At 42.2% G+C, this 16,659-nt stretch overlaps 1 protein-coding gene across 4 annotated transcripts in view; it reads left to right on the top strand.

Annotated features, from left to right (window-relative positions):
* The window catches only part of Rlf (RLF zinc finger), a 70,580-nt gene extending 55,846 nt beyond the window's left edge, over positions 1-14,734 (top strand). For all 4 annotated transcript variants that reach the window (XM_028886416.2, XM_037202912.1, XM_037202911.1 and 1 more), the window contains 2 exons: positions 5,027-5,168; positions 9,595-14,734. In XM_028886416.2, coding sequence (XP_028742249.1) covers positions 5,027-5,168; positions 9,595-14,277 — 4,825 coding nt within the window. In that variant the 3' untranslated portion in view covers positions 14,278-14,734. The remainder of the gene's footprint in view (positions 1-5,026; positions 5,169-9,594) is intronic.
* The last annotated feature ends 1,925 nt before the right edge of the window (positions 14,735-16,659 follow it).

Below are 16,659 nucleotides of genomic sequence, written 5' to 3'. Positions count from 1 at the left end.
GGGGAAAAAAAAAGAAAAGAACAAATTTTGTCTTTGTTTTAAACCAGGGTCTCGTAAAGCCCAAGCTGACCTTGAATTCTTGGTTCTTCCGCTTCCACTTCCCAAGTGTTAAACCTAGGGCTTCTTCACACATGGGAGACAAGCAGTCTCCTAGCTAAGCTCTATCCCCAGACATTGAACATAGACTAAGATGCAAATTGTAGATTTCTGTCATTAAGTCAGAGTAAGTCTATGTCCTATAAACAAGGAGCTAATGTCTTAATAATCATTGTAGGCATTTTGCCAGGGAGCAGAATAATAGACTGTATAAATAACACAAATTGTTAAATAGCAGTGAAGATGTTTTATCATTAAGTCGAGTAAAGTTGATTTTTTTTCCCCCACCAGGAATCTAGAGATTAGAAGTTTTAGCTTCAGCAAATAGATAATTAGACTTAGAAACAAACCTAAATTTTTTTTGGTATCATTAAATTTATTTCATTTCCAGTAGTAAAAAAAATCTACTAGTTGCATCTAGACTTTTCTCTTCATAGCCCCAGGTTTTCTGGAACTCATTGTGTAGTCCAGGCTGGCTTCAAACTCATAGAGCGCCTCCTGCCTCTGCCTCCCAAGTGCTGGAATTAAATGCGTTTGCCATCATGCCTGGCTATATCTAGACTTTGACTTCAAAAGTTAACAAAATCATATAGAATATTATAGATTCTTTGGGGTGTGTGTGTGTGTGTGTGTGTGTGTGTGAGAGAGAGAGAGAGAGAGAGAGAGAGAGAGAGAGAGAGAGAGAGAGAGGAGAGGAGAGAGAGGAGAGAGCACGAAAGGTGAAAGGGAGGGAGCGAGCGCGAACGGTGAGGGAGGAGAGATGTTTGTATGTGCATAGCCACTGGCTGTGTCAGGCCTGTGGAGATGAGAAGACAGTCTTGGGGGTGAGTTTTCACCTTCCACTTTGTCTGAGACAGGGTCTCTGTGTTGCTTGCTGCTCCATAGGCCAGGCTAGCTGGCCTGGAAACAGAGAGAAATTCTCCTGTCTCTTCCTGGCGTCTTGGAACAGAAGCTCTGGGACTGCAGACTCATACTCACTATGTCTCTCTTACGTGCATTTTGGGAATTCTGACTCGGCTCCTCATGTTTGCATGACCAAGATTCTAAGTATTTTCAAAAAATAAACCCACACATTTATTGTGGGTTTTTTTTTTTTTTTTCTTGTTTTCTCCCTTTGGTTATTTGGGATAGGATCTTATTCTGTAGCCCAGGCTAGTCCCACATATAAGGCACTTCTCTCGCCTCTGCCTCCCAAGTGCTAGGATTACAGATTTGAGGCATTACACTCACACCCAGCTTCAGACAGCTTCACGTTCGTGTGTGCATGTGCTTGGAGGGCTTCCTCTCAGTAAACCCCTTTCTGATTGAGCTGGCTGAGCTGGCCAGCAAGCCTCGGGGCCCCTCCTGTCTCCAGCTTTCCAGTCCTGGAATGCTAGGTGTTCCCCACCACACTCTGCATCGTGGGTACCGGGAACCCAAATTCAGGTCTTGTGTCCCAGCACACAGAAAAAGACTGATATACTTTATTTTGCTCCATTTTGTAGGAAAATAAAAAGAGGCCACAGAGACCAGTTGCCATTGCAGTAGCCATCATTAGGATATCTTTCCTTAATTAGTCATCACACTAATTCTTGTTTAATACCCATATCTGTCCCAAATTGTGTTTCCTACTGTACATAAACTAAAATTTCCTTATATTTTAAAGTTTATTTTTATTTTATGTGCTTTGGTGTTTTGCCTGCATGTATATCTATGTGAAGGTGTTAGATCCCGTAGAACTGGAGTTACAGACAGGTGTGAGTGCTATGTAGGTGCTGGGAATTGAACCTGGTCCTCTTAACCACTGAGCCATCCCTCCAACCCCATAAATTTCCTAATTTTCAAAATGAATTTTTATGTAATTTATTAGATAATACAAAGATTAGTCATTGGAAATACACATAGGAATCATTTGTGTTTTATGAAGGAACTTACACTGTAGCCTAGGCTAGCTTTAAATTCACTTTGTAACCCAGGCTAGCCTCAGACTTTAGATGACCTTCCTTCAGCCTAAGTGCTCAGGTTACAGCTGTGTGATATTTCATTATTTTCAGAACTGGGAGTAGAACTCAGGGCCTCACATAGAGTAGGCAAGTATGTTACCAACTAGGCTAGATCACCAGCTCGATTCACTTTCAAAATATTTATTTATTTATTTTTATGCATATGGGTGTTTTATCTGCAAGTATGTGTGTGCACACCGGTGAATTCAATGCCCTCAGAGTCCTGAAGAAGGTAGCAGATACCCTAAAACTGAAATTACAGCCATTTGTCAGCTGCCATTGGGGTGCTGGGAATCACACCTAACTCTTCTGTAGGAACGACAAAACCGTTTCTCCTGCCCGTGTGTGTGTGTGTGTGGGGGGGATTGTTGCTGTTTTGAGACAAGATTTGCTATGTTGTACACCAGGCTGGCCTCCAACTCATAGCGATCCACCTACTTTGACCTTATGAGAGGTAGGATTAAAGGTGTGCACCACCACACCAGATTTACTGTTTTGGTTGTTCCTGGTTTTGTTTGTTTGTTTTTGAGATAAGATCTCACTAACAGAGCTCTGGCTGGCCCAAAGTCTGAGAGATCAGCCTGCCTTTGCTTCCCAAGGCACAGCTGATTTTTAAAAAAGATTTATGTGTGTATTTACCTACGTGAGTATGCCACATATGTGGGAGTACCCTCAAAGTCCACAAGAGGGCATTAGATTCTTTGGAGCTAGAGTTACAGGCACTTGTGAACCTCCTAACTTAGGTGCTGGGATCCAAATTTGGGTCCTCTGCAAGATCAGCAAGTATTTGTGATGGCTGAGCCATCTTTTCAAACTGGTAAGCAAGCATGCTTGTGTTCATGTATGACCATGTCTGTATTCCTGTGCTCAGGGGTGTGCACATACATGCAGTGACCAGTAGAGGGCATAAGGTCCCCTGAAGCTGGATTTACAAACTGTTGTTAGCTTCTAAACATGGGTGCTAGAAACAGAATTCGGTTCCTCGGCAAAAGCAAGAGTGCTCTCTATTGCCCTAAATGAAGTTTTTTAAGGTTTTTGTGTTTTGCCTTGTTACTGAGACTGGGATGCACAGTAAGAACATCCCAGCTGACCTCATAGTCACTATGTAGCCCAGGTTCTTGAACTGATAGCAATACTCCTCTCCTAACAGCCCCTGGAGTGGCAAGACTACACATGTGCTACCATTGCCTGGCTTTAAATAGTAAGTTTTAGGTAGTTTACGTTGTGTATCCTTCAGTCTTCATAATATGTAACTGGCTTTTGTTCAGTAGATTTCATACACAGAGAGACTTTAAGATGGAACTTGGGGGTTTTACCCATACTAAGCAAATGTTATACCACTGAACTATCTCCCCAGCCTTCACATATATATATTTTTAAAAACTGTTTGTTGAGCTGGAGAGATAGCTCAGAGGTTAAGATCACTGGCCGCTTTTCCATAGTTCAATTCCCAGCAACCACATGGTGGTTCACAACCATCTGTAATGAGATCTGGTGCCCTCTTCTGGCTTGCCAGCACATATGCAGGCAGAACACTGTATACACAATGAGTGAATGAATGAATAGTAAATGTTTGGGCTTTTTTGTTTGTTTGTTTTTCCAGGCAGGGTTTCTCTGTGTAGCTTTGGAGCCTGTCCTGGAACTCACTCTGTAGCCCAGGCTGGCCTCGAACTCACAGAGATCCGCCTGCCTCTGCCTCCCGAGTGCTGGGATTAAAGGTGTGCGCCACCACCGCCCGGCTCTTTTTTTTTTTTTTTTTTTTTTTTTTTTTTGAGACAGTATCTGTCTACATAGTCCTGGCTGGCCGGGAACTCACTGGGTAGACCATGCTTCTTTGAGCTCACAGAGATCCACCTGCCTCTGCCTCCCAAGTGCTAGGATTAAAAGCGTACAACACCACTCCTGCCTTCAGACATTCCTTTTTATTTAAGATTTATTTTTATTTTATATGCATGAATATTTCACCTGCATGTAAATATGTGAACTACATGCATGCCTTGTGCCCTCAGATGCCAGGAGAACGTGCAGGATTCCCTGGAGTTGGAGTCATGGTTGTAAGCCTCCACATGCATGCTGGGAACTGAACCTGCATTCTCTGTCAGAGCAGCAGCAAATGCACTTAATTGAAGAACTGTCTCTCCAACTCTTTCCCCTTTGTTTCCTAGCATATGTAATTCATCAGAGTCTATTTTGAGTTTTGTACTAAGCTTTGCTTAGTTTCTGTTAAGTTTCTGTTGAAATGCTTAAACCTGAATAAAGCGGTTTTCTGGGTGAAAGTGAACAGTTGGCTAGGTGTGATGCTACAGTTCTAGCACCAGGGAGGTAGAGGCAGTATGACCTCTGAGTTCAAGACCAGCCCTGGTCTAGGTAATGACACCTGAAACCCTGATTTCAGATTAAAAATTGATTTCCTTCAAGCTTTTCATTGCCTCCATAATGAATATTTGTAGAAGTTCTGTATTTTGACTATTTCCCAGAGTGCCATTTTATTTAAGCTTTAAGCATTAAGCATTAGGCCTAACAGCACCATCATACTTTAGAGCCAGAAATCGAGTGTCTGTTAGGATGTTGACAGGCTGCGTAGATTTCCTTAGTACTTGCCCAGTTAGTTAGAACAGGGTTTAATTCACTCAGTATAACTAATGACCAATGTAAAAGTTACACCTTTTACAACAAACAGGAATCTAAGTAAAGGGGGAAAGTTAATGTCATAATAAAGAGAGAGTTGTGTTTTGTCATTGGACAGACAAGTAAGGAATAAAACTTTGAGGACGGATTCTTCATGGTGTTACCTGTTTAGGGGGGACGTAGTGGAAGATGTAGACAACTTTTCATTTAGTTTCTCTGTCTGTATTGTCAGCTTAATTTCATTGGCTCAAAAAAAAATGCTCAAGAGTTGGGCATCAAACACTGGTTTCCATATTTAATACAACCGTCTTCTTTCCCAGGGAGCTGACTCTGTTCTGGAGTAAACTACAGAGAAGAATCGACCCGTCTCTGGAGACGTTTTTGGAGCGCTGCCGGCAGTTCGGTGTCATAGCTAAAACACAGCAGCATTTGTTTTGCCTGATTCGAGTCATACAGACTGAAGTGAGTAGTGTCTGCTTTCCTGGCTGGTTGTGGCAGCTTCTCAGGGAATTCTTGTTGGATAAAGAGAATCTAAAATGGTGGAGTTGGCCCTGCCTCTCTAATTTGCAGACTGACCTCTAAGGAGCCACAAGTTTGGTTTGTTTTTTTTTTGAGACAAGGTGTGAGGTAGTGCAGGATGCTATTACACTTTTGGTCCTCTGCCTCCCCTCAAGTGTTGGTTTCTGTATGTATACTACCATGCCTGGTTTGGAGACCAGCCTTGAACAGATGCCCTGCCTGTCTCATTGTTGTCCTGAGTGCTGGGATGAGAAACTGCCATCATGGAAGCTGCCATGTGGTGCTGGAAATTAAGCCTAGGTCCTCTGGAACAATGAGCAGTGTGTGCTCTTAACCACTGAGTCATCTCTCCAGCTCCTGGCCTGAACTTCTTAACCTAGATTTATGTCTCTAAAAAACAAAAACAAAACCAAACATTTCTCTGTGTGTTGATGTGCACACGAGCGAGTAGAGGATTGGTTCTCTCCTGCTGTGGGGTCCTCGGGAATCAACCTCAGGTTATCAGTTTTGACAGCACGTACTCTTGTCTACTGGCCATCTTACTGGTCCTGTCTAGACCTGGATTGAAAGAGCCAATCTGGATAGTATACTTACTGAAGGTCAACTGATTTGAGACTTTTATTACCTGCAAAGTCCTTTTGTTTTCATATGAACACTAACATATTTACATATTCAGTCACCCTTGAGAGGGAGAGATTATGTAAAGTTGAATGCCGACCAAGAGGGGTTATTTTCTCCTCCCCACCCCCCCCTTTTTGTTGTTGTTGTTTTTGTTTTTCGAGGCAGGGTTTCTCTGTGTAGCTTTGGAGCCTGTCCTGGAACTCACTCTGTAGCCCAGGCTGGCCTCGAACTCACGGAGATCCACCTGCCTCTGCCTCCCAAGTGCTGGGATTAAAGGTGTGCGCCACCACCGCCCGACTATTTTCTTAAATTTTTATGGGCTTAAAAAAATATTTATTGTATGATTATGGGTGGTTTGCACTATTATATGTACCATGTGTATGTCTGGTGCCTGCAAAGGCCCAAACTGGGTGTTGGATCCCTGGAACTGGCATTTACAGGTGGTTATGAGCCACTGTGTGGATGCTGGAAATCAAACGCAGGTCCTCTGGAAGAGCAGCCAGTGCTCTTAACCACTGAGCCATCTCTCCAGCCCTATTTAGGTTTTTCGTTTGTTTGTTTGTTTTTAGATAAGATCTTGCTATGTAGCCCAGGCTATCCTCAAACTCAGAGCAGTCTTGCTGTTTGGGCTTTCCTAATACAGACACTATATGCGTGAGCCACCAATGACAGGTTATTTTTTAGTTCTGTGCAGTTTTAGAAGCGCAGAATAACGGGGAAGCTGCTAGTTAGTAGAGAAAGTCGTTTTGTGCGTGTGTGTGTGTGTGTGTGTGTGTGTGTGTGTGTGTGTGTTTTCTTTTTTGGACAGGCTGGGGAATTTCAGTGCACCTGTAGCACCAGAACTCTGGATGTGAGTGTGGGCTATCCTTGCCTCGTCTTCACATCGTCTCCACTGGAAGGAGAAAACAATGGAGCTACACAGACATCTTTCTTTTTTCATATAGAAATGTAATCTTGGTTGCTTTATAGACTTCACATATAGAAAGCACACATAGCTTCCATACCAATTCTAAGCCTTAGGCTATATGACCTAACTATTCCAATCCTGACGTGATATTTTATAGAGCAGGAAATAAAAGGTAGAAGAGCAGACTATACCATGACACACCATCCTAAACAAGATATTTTGCACATATATGTGGCCACATCCAGCTGCAAGAGAGGCTAGGATATAGTTCATTGTTATAGGTGACTTTGTAACTACTTAAAAAATCAAGTGGTGCATACCCATTTACAATCCTAGTACTTGCAAAGCAAAATAGAAGAATCACAAGTTCAAATCCATAGTGAGCTACTATAGCAAATTCTGCTCAACTAACTAAGGACTGGAATTATAGCTTTGTGGTGGACTGGCCTAGAATTTGCAAGGCTCTGTCATTATAGTGCTTGTATTAATGACATGGCCCAAAGTTGTCCTCTGACTAGCACATGATTGCTCTGGCAAGCATGTTCACTTCTCCAGCCCAAAACAAAACAAAGAGTGAGGAGGAGAAGAGATGTAAAGTGTGAAACTGTTAATACCCTAGACTCTGGAGATAGATTGCTTAAAGTTTGAATAGTTGAATCTCCTGAGCCTTTTTTTTTAATAAAATTTTTTAATAAATACAGGAAGTTTTATCCAGAATAAATAACTAGGCTATGTTAAGACTCTGAAAATTCATACAAGTATTTCTTTATATTTACAGTTTGTTTGTTTGTTTGTTTGTTTGTTTGTTTGTTTGTTTCCGGATTTTAAATTTTTTATGTGTATGAGTGGTTTTTTTTGCCTTCATGTCTGTGTACTCTTGTCAATGCCTGGTGCCCATGGAGATTAGATGGGGTTGTCAGATCCCTTAGAATGGGGTTTCAGATGGTTATGAGATGTTGTGTGGGTGTTGGGAACCAAACCCAGGTCCAGTGTTCTCAACCACTGAGTCATTTCTCCAGTCCTATGTTCTAGTGTTATTAATGGCACCCAACACAGAAAAATTACCTATCATATTGTTTCCCAAACTCTTGAATGCTCACCATATATCATGGCAGTCATTTTATGTTCTCTTACTTCATTTATATAATAACCATGAGGAAAATGGAATACTGCCCAGTACTATTGCTATTTTACCAATAAAGAAGCTGAGGCTTGGAGGAGTTGACGCTAGTCTTTGCTGTCAGCCACTGCATATTAAACCCTCTGCCACACGTTCCTCCTCCTCACTCACGCTGTGTCTTCCATTTCAGCCTCTGATGAAGACAATATACAGCAATCTTTGATTTTTGTGACCATATCTTTTTTGTGTTTTAACTACTTTCTAAGGAGTTGTTACTATATCTCTTACTCTGTGGAAGACTGAGATTTGATTACATCTTTGACTGAAATGTACAAAATAATTCTTTAAGGGAGAAATTGGAGAAGGATTTGGTATTGGGGCTCTGAAAAACCAGGTGTTTTTCATACAAAGAGTTTCTTAAATTCGGCTTTATAATTACTTGTATACCGTGTTTCCTCCTTCCCTATTACTTACACCTTCTGTTTTTGTTTGATCAGTATTTTCAGTGCTAGAATTACAGGTGTCTGCTAAATACCTAGGTCTAAACTATCCATTTTAGCCAGCATAACACCATTATTTTTAATCTTTCGTTGAGCTCATTTACCCCATAATCCTTTGAACTCATGTGCATTTATTGTTTATATATTTGGCTCATGGGTAATTTCATTGAAGGGTAAGAACTACTTCAGTAAACCTTACCATCAGCAGCAGTGCCTGGTGCCATACCACACAAGAGACCCTGTCCCAAAACAACTGGAACAGTATACCATGCTGGGTAACTGTAAATATACTTTGCTGCATAATTACAGCATCTGATTCAGTCCTTTGCATGTTACGACAAAAAGGATATAAATGTGACTTTAATCCCAGCACTTGGGAGGCAGAGGCAGGCAGATCTCTGAGTTTGAGGCCAGCCTACCGAGTTCCAGGACAGCCATGTCAACGCAGAGAAACCCTGTCTCAAAAAATTTAAACAAAAACTCAAGAATTAAAATGTTTTGTTGATGGTACTATGATTTTAGTTGTTGGTTAAGTGTTAAAAAACAAATTTTTTTAAGGTGGACTCTTTAGTTTGGTGGCATTTTAACATGTTCCATTTACTTATGGAGCAAAAAGGTTTTTTTCCTTGAATTTTATATATATATATATAAGGGCATATATTCCATCTTCCATGTGCATCTTAGAATGAAGAATCCTGGGCTCTGCATTCCCACTATACAATAAACAGAAAAATATACTGAAGAATATAATATAGTTATAACAATATAACTTAGTACTATTGTCTCTATAGATAAAATGCCTTTATCTGTTGGACTATCTCACTGGCCCTGTTTATTTTTGAAACATTTTTTGTTTGTTTGTTTTTCTCTGAGTAGCTTTGGAGCCTTTCCTGGAGCTCACTCTGTAGCCCAGACTGGCCTCAAACTCACAGAGATCCGCCTGCCTCTGCCTCCCGAATGCTGGAATTAAAGGCGTGCGCCACTACCTCCCAGCAAAACATGTTTTTACTAATACAGTTCAGGCCAACCTCCAACTCTGCTTCACCCTAACTGGTCACTAATAATCCTCTTGTCTCAACCTCCCAAATACTGGGATTATAGACATGTGCCATGTCTGTATATGCCATGAACTCTGAAGGTTTTGAGAAGTTAAAATATCTTAGCCTCAGAATGTAATTCTTTATGTGTCACAAGACTGACCTTGACTTCTTTTACTTATAGGCACAAGATGCTGGTATTGGGGTCTCAGTTTTACTATGTGTTAGAGCTCTTCAGCTCAGATCAAGTGAAGATGAAGAGATGAAAGCTTCGGTCTGTAAAACAATCTCCTGTCTTTTACCAGAAGATTTGGAAGTTAGACGAGCCTGTCAGCTTACAGAGTTTTTAATTGAACCAAGTTTGGATGGATTCAATATGCTGGAAGAACTGTATTTGCAGCCAGATCAAAAATTTGATGAAGAAAATGCACCAGTTCCAAATTCCCTCCGATGTGAGCTCTTACTAGCTTTAAAAGCCCACTGGCCCTTCGATCCTGAATTTTGGGACTGGAAAACTTTGAAACGACACTGCCACCAACTCTTGGGACAAGAAGCCTCAGATTCTGATGATGACTTAAGTGGCTATGAAATGTCTATTAATGATACAGATGTCCTAGAGTCATTTCTCAGTGACTATGATGAAGGTAAAGAAGACAAACAGTACAGAAGAAGTCTGGCAGATCAGAATAAGGAGAAAAGAGATAAAAAGCCCATCGGTTCCTCGGAGAGGTACCAGAGGTGGCTGCAGTACAAGTTCTTTTGTTTGTTGTGTAAACGGGAATGCATAGAGGCCAGGATTCTTCATCATTCCAAGATGCACATGGAAGACGGGATATACACCTGTCCAGTTTGTATTAGAAAATTTAAGAGAAAAGAACTATTTGTTCCTCATGTAATGGAACATGTTAAAATGCCACCAAGCAGAAGAGACCGCTCTAGAAAGAAATTACTGTTGAAAGGCTCTCAAAGGGGTATTTATCCCAAGAGTCCCACTGGAAGTCTAGAACCAAATCAGTCACTGAGTGAACAAGCCAAAGGAGAGTCTCATGAGTATGTCACATTCAGTAAGTTAGAAGACCGCCGCCTGCAAGACAGAGACTTGTACCCATGCCCTGGTACAGACTGTTCCCGTGTGTTCAAACAGTTTAAATACTTAAGTGTGCATCTTAAAGCTGAACACCAAAATAATGATGAAAATGCCAAGCACTACTTGGATATGAAAAATAGAAGAGAGAAGTGTACTTATTGCCGGAGGCATTTCATGTCTGCTTTTCACCTGCGAGAGCATGAGCAGGTGCATTGTGGTCCTCAACCTTATATGTGTGTTTCTATAGATTGCTATGCAAGGTTTGGATCAGTGAATGAACTCCTTAACCACAAACAAAAGCATGATGACCTTCGTTATAAATGTGAATTGAATGGCTGTAATATTGTGTTCAGTGACTTGGGTCAGCTTTACCACCATGAAGCACAACATTTTAGGGATGCATCCTACACATGCAATGTCCTTGGCTGTAAAAAGTTCTATTATTCCAAAATTGAATACCAAAACCACCTCTCAATGCATAATGTTGAAAGTCCAGATGGAGAATTAAAGAAATCAGTGAAACTCGAGGAATCTGCAGCAGGTGGGAAGCAAGATTGTATGGACCAGCCTCATCTACTTGACCAAACTGATAAGTCCCATTCTCCTGAAGATCTTCTTTTCTGTGCAGGATCAGCTAGCGCTCACATAGACACTGCAGAAAACCTGAAGGACAACAGTGACAGCAATTCTAGTGATCTGTTAAGTCACAGCTCATCCACTTCAATAAATGAGGAATTAATTGACACACTAGATCACTCTGAAACCATGCAGGACCTATTACTATCTCATGAGAAAGTCTTTGTACCCTCCAGTTTAAAAGAGAAGTGCTCCAATGTAGCCATTTGTTTTGATGGCACTAAATTCACCTGTGGTTTTGACGGCTGTGGATCCACCTACAAAAATGCAAGAGGGATGCAGAAACACCTGCGGAAGGTGCATCCCTACCACTGCAAGGCGAGAAGGGGGAAGACAAAAGACCTCTTCACCTGCTTGGATGACAAACATGACCAAGCTGACAAGTTTGATGCCGAACCTAAACCCAGTTCTGATACAAACAGTGACTCCCCAGATGAAGGTCTAGAGCACAGTATTCACGGCAAATGCAAGCGGGACCATCGAGGCTATTCCCCCGAACCTTCCATTTGTTCTTCTAAAAGGCCGTGCACAGAGGACACCATGTTGGAACTCCTGTTACGTTTGAAACATCTAAGCTTGAAGAACTCCATAGCACATGGCTCTTTTTCAGGGTCACTGCAGGGGTGCCCACCTAGTGGTGCTAAGTCTCTTCAGTCAGTCCCATCTTCCATTTCAGACCTTAACCTTCAGAATCAGGACGAAAACATGCCAAGTCAGTACCTTGCACAGTTGGCAGCTAAGCCTTTCTTCTGTGAGCTTCAAGGATGCAAATACGAATTTGTGACCAGAGAGGCTTTACTAATGCATTATCTTAAGAAGCATAATTATTCTAAAGAGAAGGTCCTTCAGTTATCCATGTTTCAGCACCGGTATTCTCCATTCCGGTGTCACATCTGCCAAAGGTCATTTACAAGAAAAACACACCTTAGGATTCATTATAAAAACAAACATCAAATTGGCAGTGACAGGGCAACTCACAGACTGCTAGACAGTGAGAAATGTGATCATGAAGGGCCATGCTCAGTAGACAGACTGAAAGGTGACTGCTCTGCAGAACTTGGTCCCAACAGTAACTCAGAGACGTCCCAGTGTCGTTCTAAAAAGGATGAATGCAGCTCAGAAACAGACCTGGAGTCCTCTTGTGAGGAAACAGAAAGTAAGGTATCTGGTATTTCATCACCGATAGGCAGCCACAGAGAAGAGGGAGAAGGGAGAGAGGGGAGAGGAAGCAGGCGGACTGTTGCTAAAGGAAATCTGTGCTATATTTTGAATAAGTACCACAAACCATTCCATTGTATCCACAAAACTTGCAATTCTTCATTTACCAATCTAAAAGGTCTGATTCGCCACTACAGAACTGTGCACCAGTACAACAAAGAGCAGTTATGCTTAGAGAAGGACAAAGCAAGAACCAAAAGGGAACTTGTAAAATGTAAAAAGCTATTTGCTTGCAAATATAAGGACTGTAACAAGCGCTTCCTGTGCTCCAAGGCCCTGGCTAAGCACTGCAGTGACTCTCATAACCTAGACCACATTGAAGAGTCGAAAGTGCTTTCAGAGACTGAGTCTGCAGCCAGATTTTCTTGTAACCAGCCTCAGTGCCCTGCTGTTTTTTATTCATTCAGTAAGTTGAAACACCACCTGCTAGAACAGCATAATATTGAAGGAGAAATCCATTCGGATTATGAAATCCATTGTACTCTTAATGGCTGTGGCCAGATTTTCAGCCACCGAAGTAATTACTTCCAGCATGTCTACTACCGACATAAGGACAGTTATGACAGCCTATTCAGCAGCCAGAAAGTAGCGAACGAGCGGCTCCTGAGGGGTGAAAAGGTGTGTCAGACTACTGAGGTGCAGACGCAGGGACAGACGCAGGAACAGATGCAGGGACAGACGCAGGAACAGACACAGGGGCAGGAGCAGCAGACTGCCAAAAGGCCATTTAATACTAAAGCTAAAAAATGTGGCTTACTCAAAGATAAGAAAGCTCCAATTAGCTTTAAAACTAGAGCAGAAGCTATCCATATGTGCGTTGAGCATTCTGAGCACACCCAATACCCATGCATGGTTCAGGGATGCTTGTCTGTGGTGAAGCTGGAGAGCAGCATTGTGAGGCATTACAAACGTACCCATCAGATGAATAGTGCCTATTTAGAGCAGCAGCTGGAGAACCTTGTGGTTTGTGTTAAGTATGGTACCAAAATTAAGGAGGAGCCCCCTTCTGAAGTAGAGCCCTGTGTAAAGAAAGAGGAAAATAATAGCTGTGAGTTGGTGCACACAGAGCGCCATTCCCCAGGGGACAGCAGCATGCCCCTCCAAAACACTGATTCCACTTGCCCAGCTGAACAGGATGGTCAGAAAGGGTGCACAGAAAGAAACCCACTTCTTGATGCAGACACTCTGCTCTACAGGGGAACTTTGAAATGCAACCATACTTCAGAAACCACTTCTCTGGAACAGTGTGATGTAGTTAAGTCTCCTCCCTGTAAAATAGAAAGCCCTATACCCAATCCCAGTGGGACAGAAAGTGGTACATACTTCACAGACTTTCAGCTGCCTTTATCAAGGATCAAAGAAGAACCTGGGCATCATAGTTCAGGGCAAGAGAACACTGTCAAGAATGCAGCCCAGGTCTCAAAAGAGAACATTAGGAAGCATTCTCAGCCCAGGTCATTTGATCTGAAGACTTACAAACCTATGGGATTTGAATCTTCCTTTCTGAAATTTATTCAAGAAAGTGAAGAGAAAGATGATGATTTTGATGACTGGGAGCCTTCAGAGCACTTACCATTGAATAACTCCTCTCAGCCCACTAATGACTTGACAGGGAATGTGGCAAACACCGTAGTGAATGACAGCGACCCTCCAGTTGACATACCTCATTCTTCCAGTGACCCTCCAGTTGTGGAGAACCTGGCTGCAATCCCACCATTAGTAGCCGCTGAAGCGGCGGCGGTCCCTTCCTTGGAAAACCTGAGGGTCGTACTGGACAAAGCATTAACAGACTGTGGAGAGCTTGCCTTAAAGCAGCTTCATTATCTCCGGCCCGTGGTTGTCCTTGAAAGATCTAAGTTCTCCACACCGATTTTAGACTTGTTTCCAACTAAGAAGACAGACGAGCTGTGTGTGGGAAGTTCCTAAATCACTTTTATTTTTGAAGCACTGCAGCGAGGGGACACTTGCCAACGTGAACAAAGGCTGGGGACCAGCCACACTTGCTTAGGGTAGAATAGGCTGTGTATTTACATGAATGTACAATATCTATGTCAGCAGTATTGGCGGCGTCCAGTAGCTCTCCAGTTGGTTTTTTTGATTGGGATTTTTGTTTGTTTGTTTGTTTATTAAAAAAATGGAACTGTACTCTTGTTTGGTGCTAATTAATACATCAAAATATACTGGGGCTTCCTTTTTCCAATTAAGTGTGCATGATTGTATATGGAACATATATTAAGGTCCCAGGGTGGGAGGGCTAGGGAAACGGTAGGAAGTTCTTACTTGACTTGAATGTGCACCCAAGGGTGCTTTGTGTAATATATTGTACACTACAGCATCTTATATTTTTTGAGTTGAGTTTCAATAAATTACAATTTTTCACCCACTTCTTGTTTACTCATCATGAGTTTTCATGCCATGTGCAAACTGCAGTTGCACTTGTATTTTCTGGAGTGTGTCTCATATTTCACTCCAGGGATTTTTCTGCTGACTAAACCATTCAGATCATGATTCTTTTTTGGATGATCCTTGTCTTAAAATTTTTATGGGAAGAAAATTCTGAGGTTTGAGTTACTTACCTTTATATTCAAGATAGCTGCCAGACAAGGAAGGACAGAAGTTGGCTGTGTCCACAGGAGTGGGTATTCCATGCCGAACATAAAGAACGTAGCAGATTCAGAGGCAGGTTCCCAGCAAACTACAAAAAATATTATGTTGGCAGTAAGAGGGACAGGACTGCTGCAGACACAAACTTAGGAAGCTGAGAACTCAGGAGTTGTATTTTATACATCACGAGAGCCCCGGGATAGTGAACAAAGCAGCATATTCAAATTTATTGACAGATGTAGTACAGAGTGAGATCTGAGTATCTGAGACTCGATAGGAAATAAATAACAGGGACTCGGCAGTCAATAGCACTTGCTAACCTTGCAGAGGTCCTGGGTTCAATTGCCAGGATCTGGCACCCTTTTCTGGCTTCTGCTGTCACTGAACATAAATGTGGTACACATACATATATGCTGGCAAAAATAAGTCTAAATAGTTGAGGCAAACTTGGTGATGGTCTGTGCTCACAATTGCAGTATAGAGTATAGACGAAGTCAAGATTCATAGAGGGACCAGAGAGATGGCTCAGTGGTTAAAGGGACTTGCTGGGCCTGACAAACTGGATTTGATACCTGTGACCTACCTGGTAAAAGAGAACTGACGCCTGCAAGTTGTCCTGACCACAGTGCATTCATCATGGCATACACACATAAATTTTTAATCCTTTTTAAGGTATGTAATAACACTGGACTGTTGGGAGTTTAGAACAAGAAAAGTGTTCGAGTAAAACATACAGCCAACTAAGGTGGAAATACAAAAGGGAGTGGGTATTTGAGAAGAAGCCCAGTTCAAGGTAAGTCTGGTTTTGTATGTGTTTGCAGTGAATAAGGACATCTAGGTCTGGCGACAAGGCAATATGGGGTTTGGTTTGTGGGGTGTTTTCCTCTAGTATCTATTCTGCAGCTTCAAACTAGACTTTCCTGCCTGGACCTGAGTGAGACCAGCTTTTGGGTTTTTGAACCAGTATCTCCCAGCCTGGCCTCCAAGTCAACTCACTGTCTAAGTTGAATACCCTTGCCTCTACCTCTTGAGTGCTGATTACAGACTTGTTCTAGACTGAGTTTATGCAGTCCTCTTCCCTACATCCTTGGCAAACACTGTACCAACAGACTACATTTCCAGCTGTTTGGGTTTTAGTTTTAGACAGGCTCTGTAGCCCAAGCTGTCCTCAAATCCTCCTGCATTAGCCTTCCTAAAACTAATTACAAGTACATCCCATGATGCCCAGCTTAGTATGAAATTCTTAACAGTACAGTCTTGTCACTCTGTCCTTAGGACATTTTCAGCCACTTTCACTAGCTAGCAATGAAAGGCCTAGGTGTATCCTCTCTTGTTCCTTGGGGTTACTTCTCAGCGCCTTCCTGTTCTGAAACCAACCATTTCAGACAACTCTTATGCAGTCTAAAACACTGCCCACAAGCCCAAGTCCTTTCTTGGTATAGATTCCAGTAGATAACAAATTCTCAGATGAGGCTGTTCACACGGGCTTTTAGTTTTGAGACTAGCTCTGTTGTAGCGCAAGCTAGCCTCAGCCTTCCTGAAGCTGTAAGTATAGGTATACCCCGTTGTGCCCGGCTTTGTGTTATGTGCTTTACAAATACAGTAGTAGTGTCACTTTCTGTGTCAGTGGGACAGTTTACAAGGGGAGGCCCCTGCTGTGGGCATCAGCTTCCTCAATGAGGTGTTCATCTTGGGAGGAACCTC

This window comes from Peromyscus leucopus, chromosome 2, assembly GCF_004664715.2.
Source record: "Peromyscus leucopus breed LL Stock chromosome 2, UCI_PerLeu_2.1, whole genome shotgun sequence".
Lineage (NCBI taxonomy): Eukaryota > Metazoa > Chordata > Mammalia > Rodentia > Cricetidae > Peromyscus > Peromyscus leucopus.
Note: the sequence above shows the minus strand (reverse complement) of the source record. Positions and strands in the feature narration are given on the sequence as shown.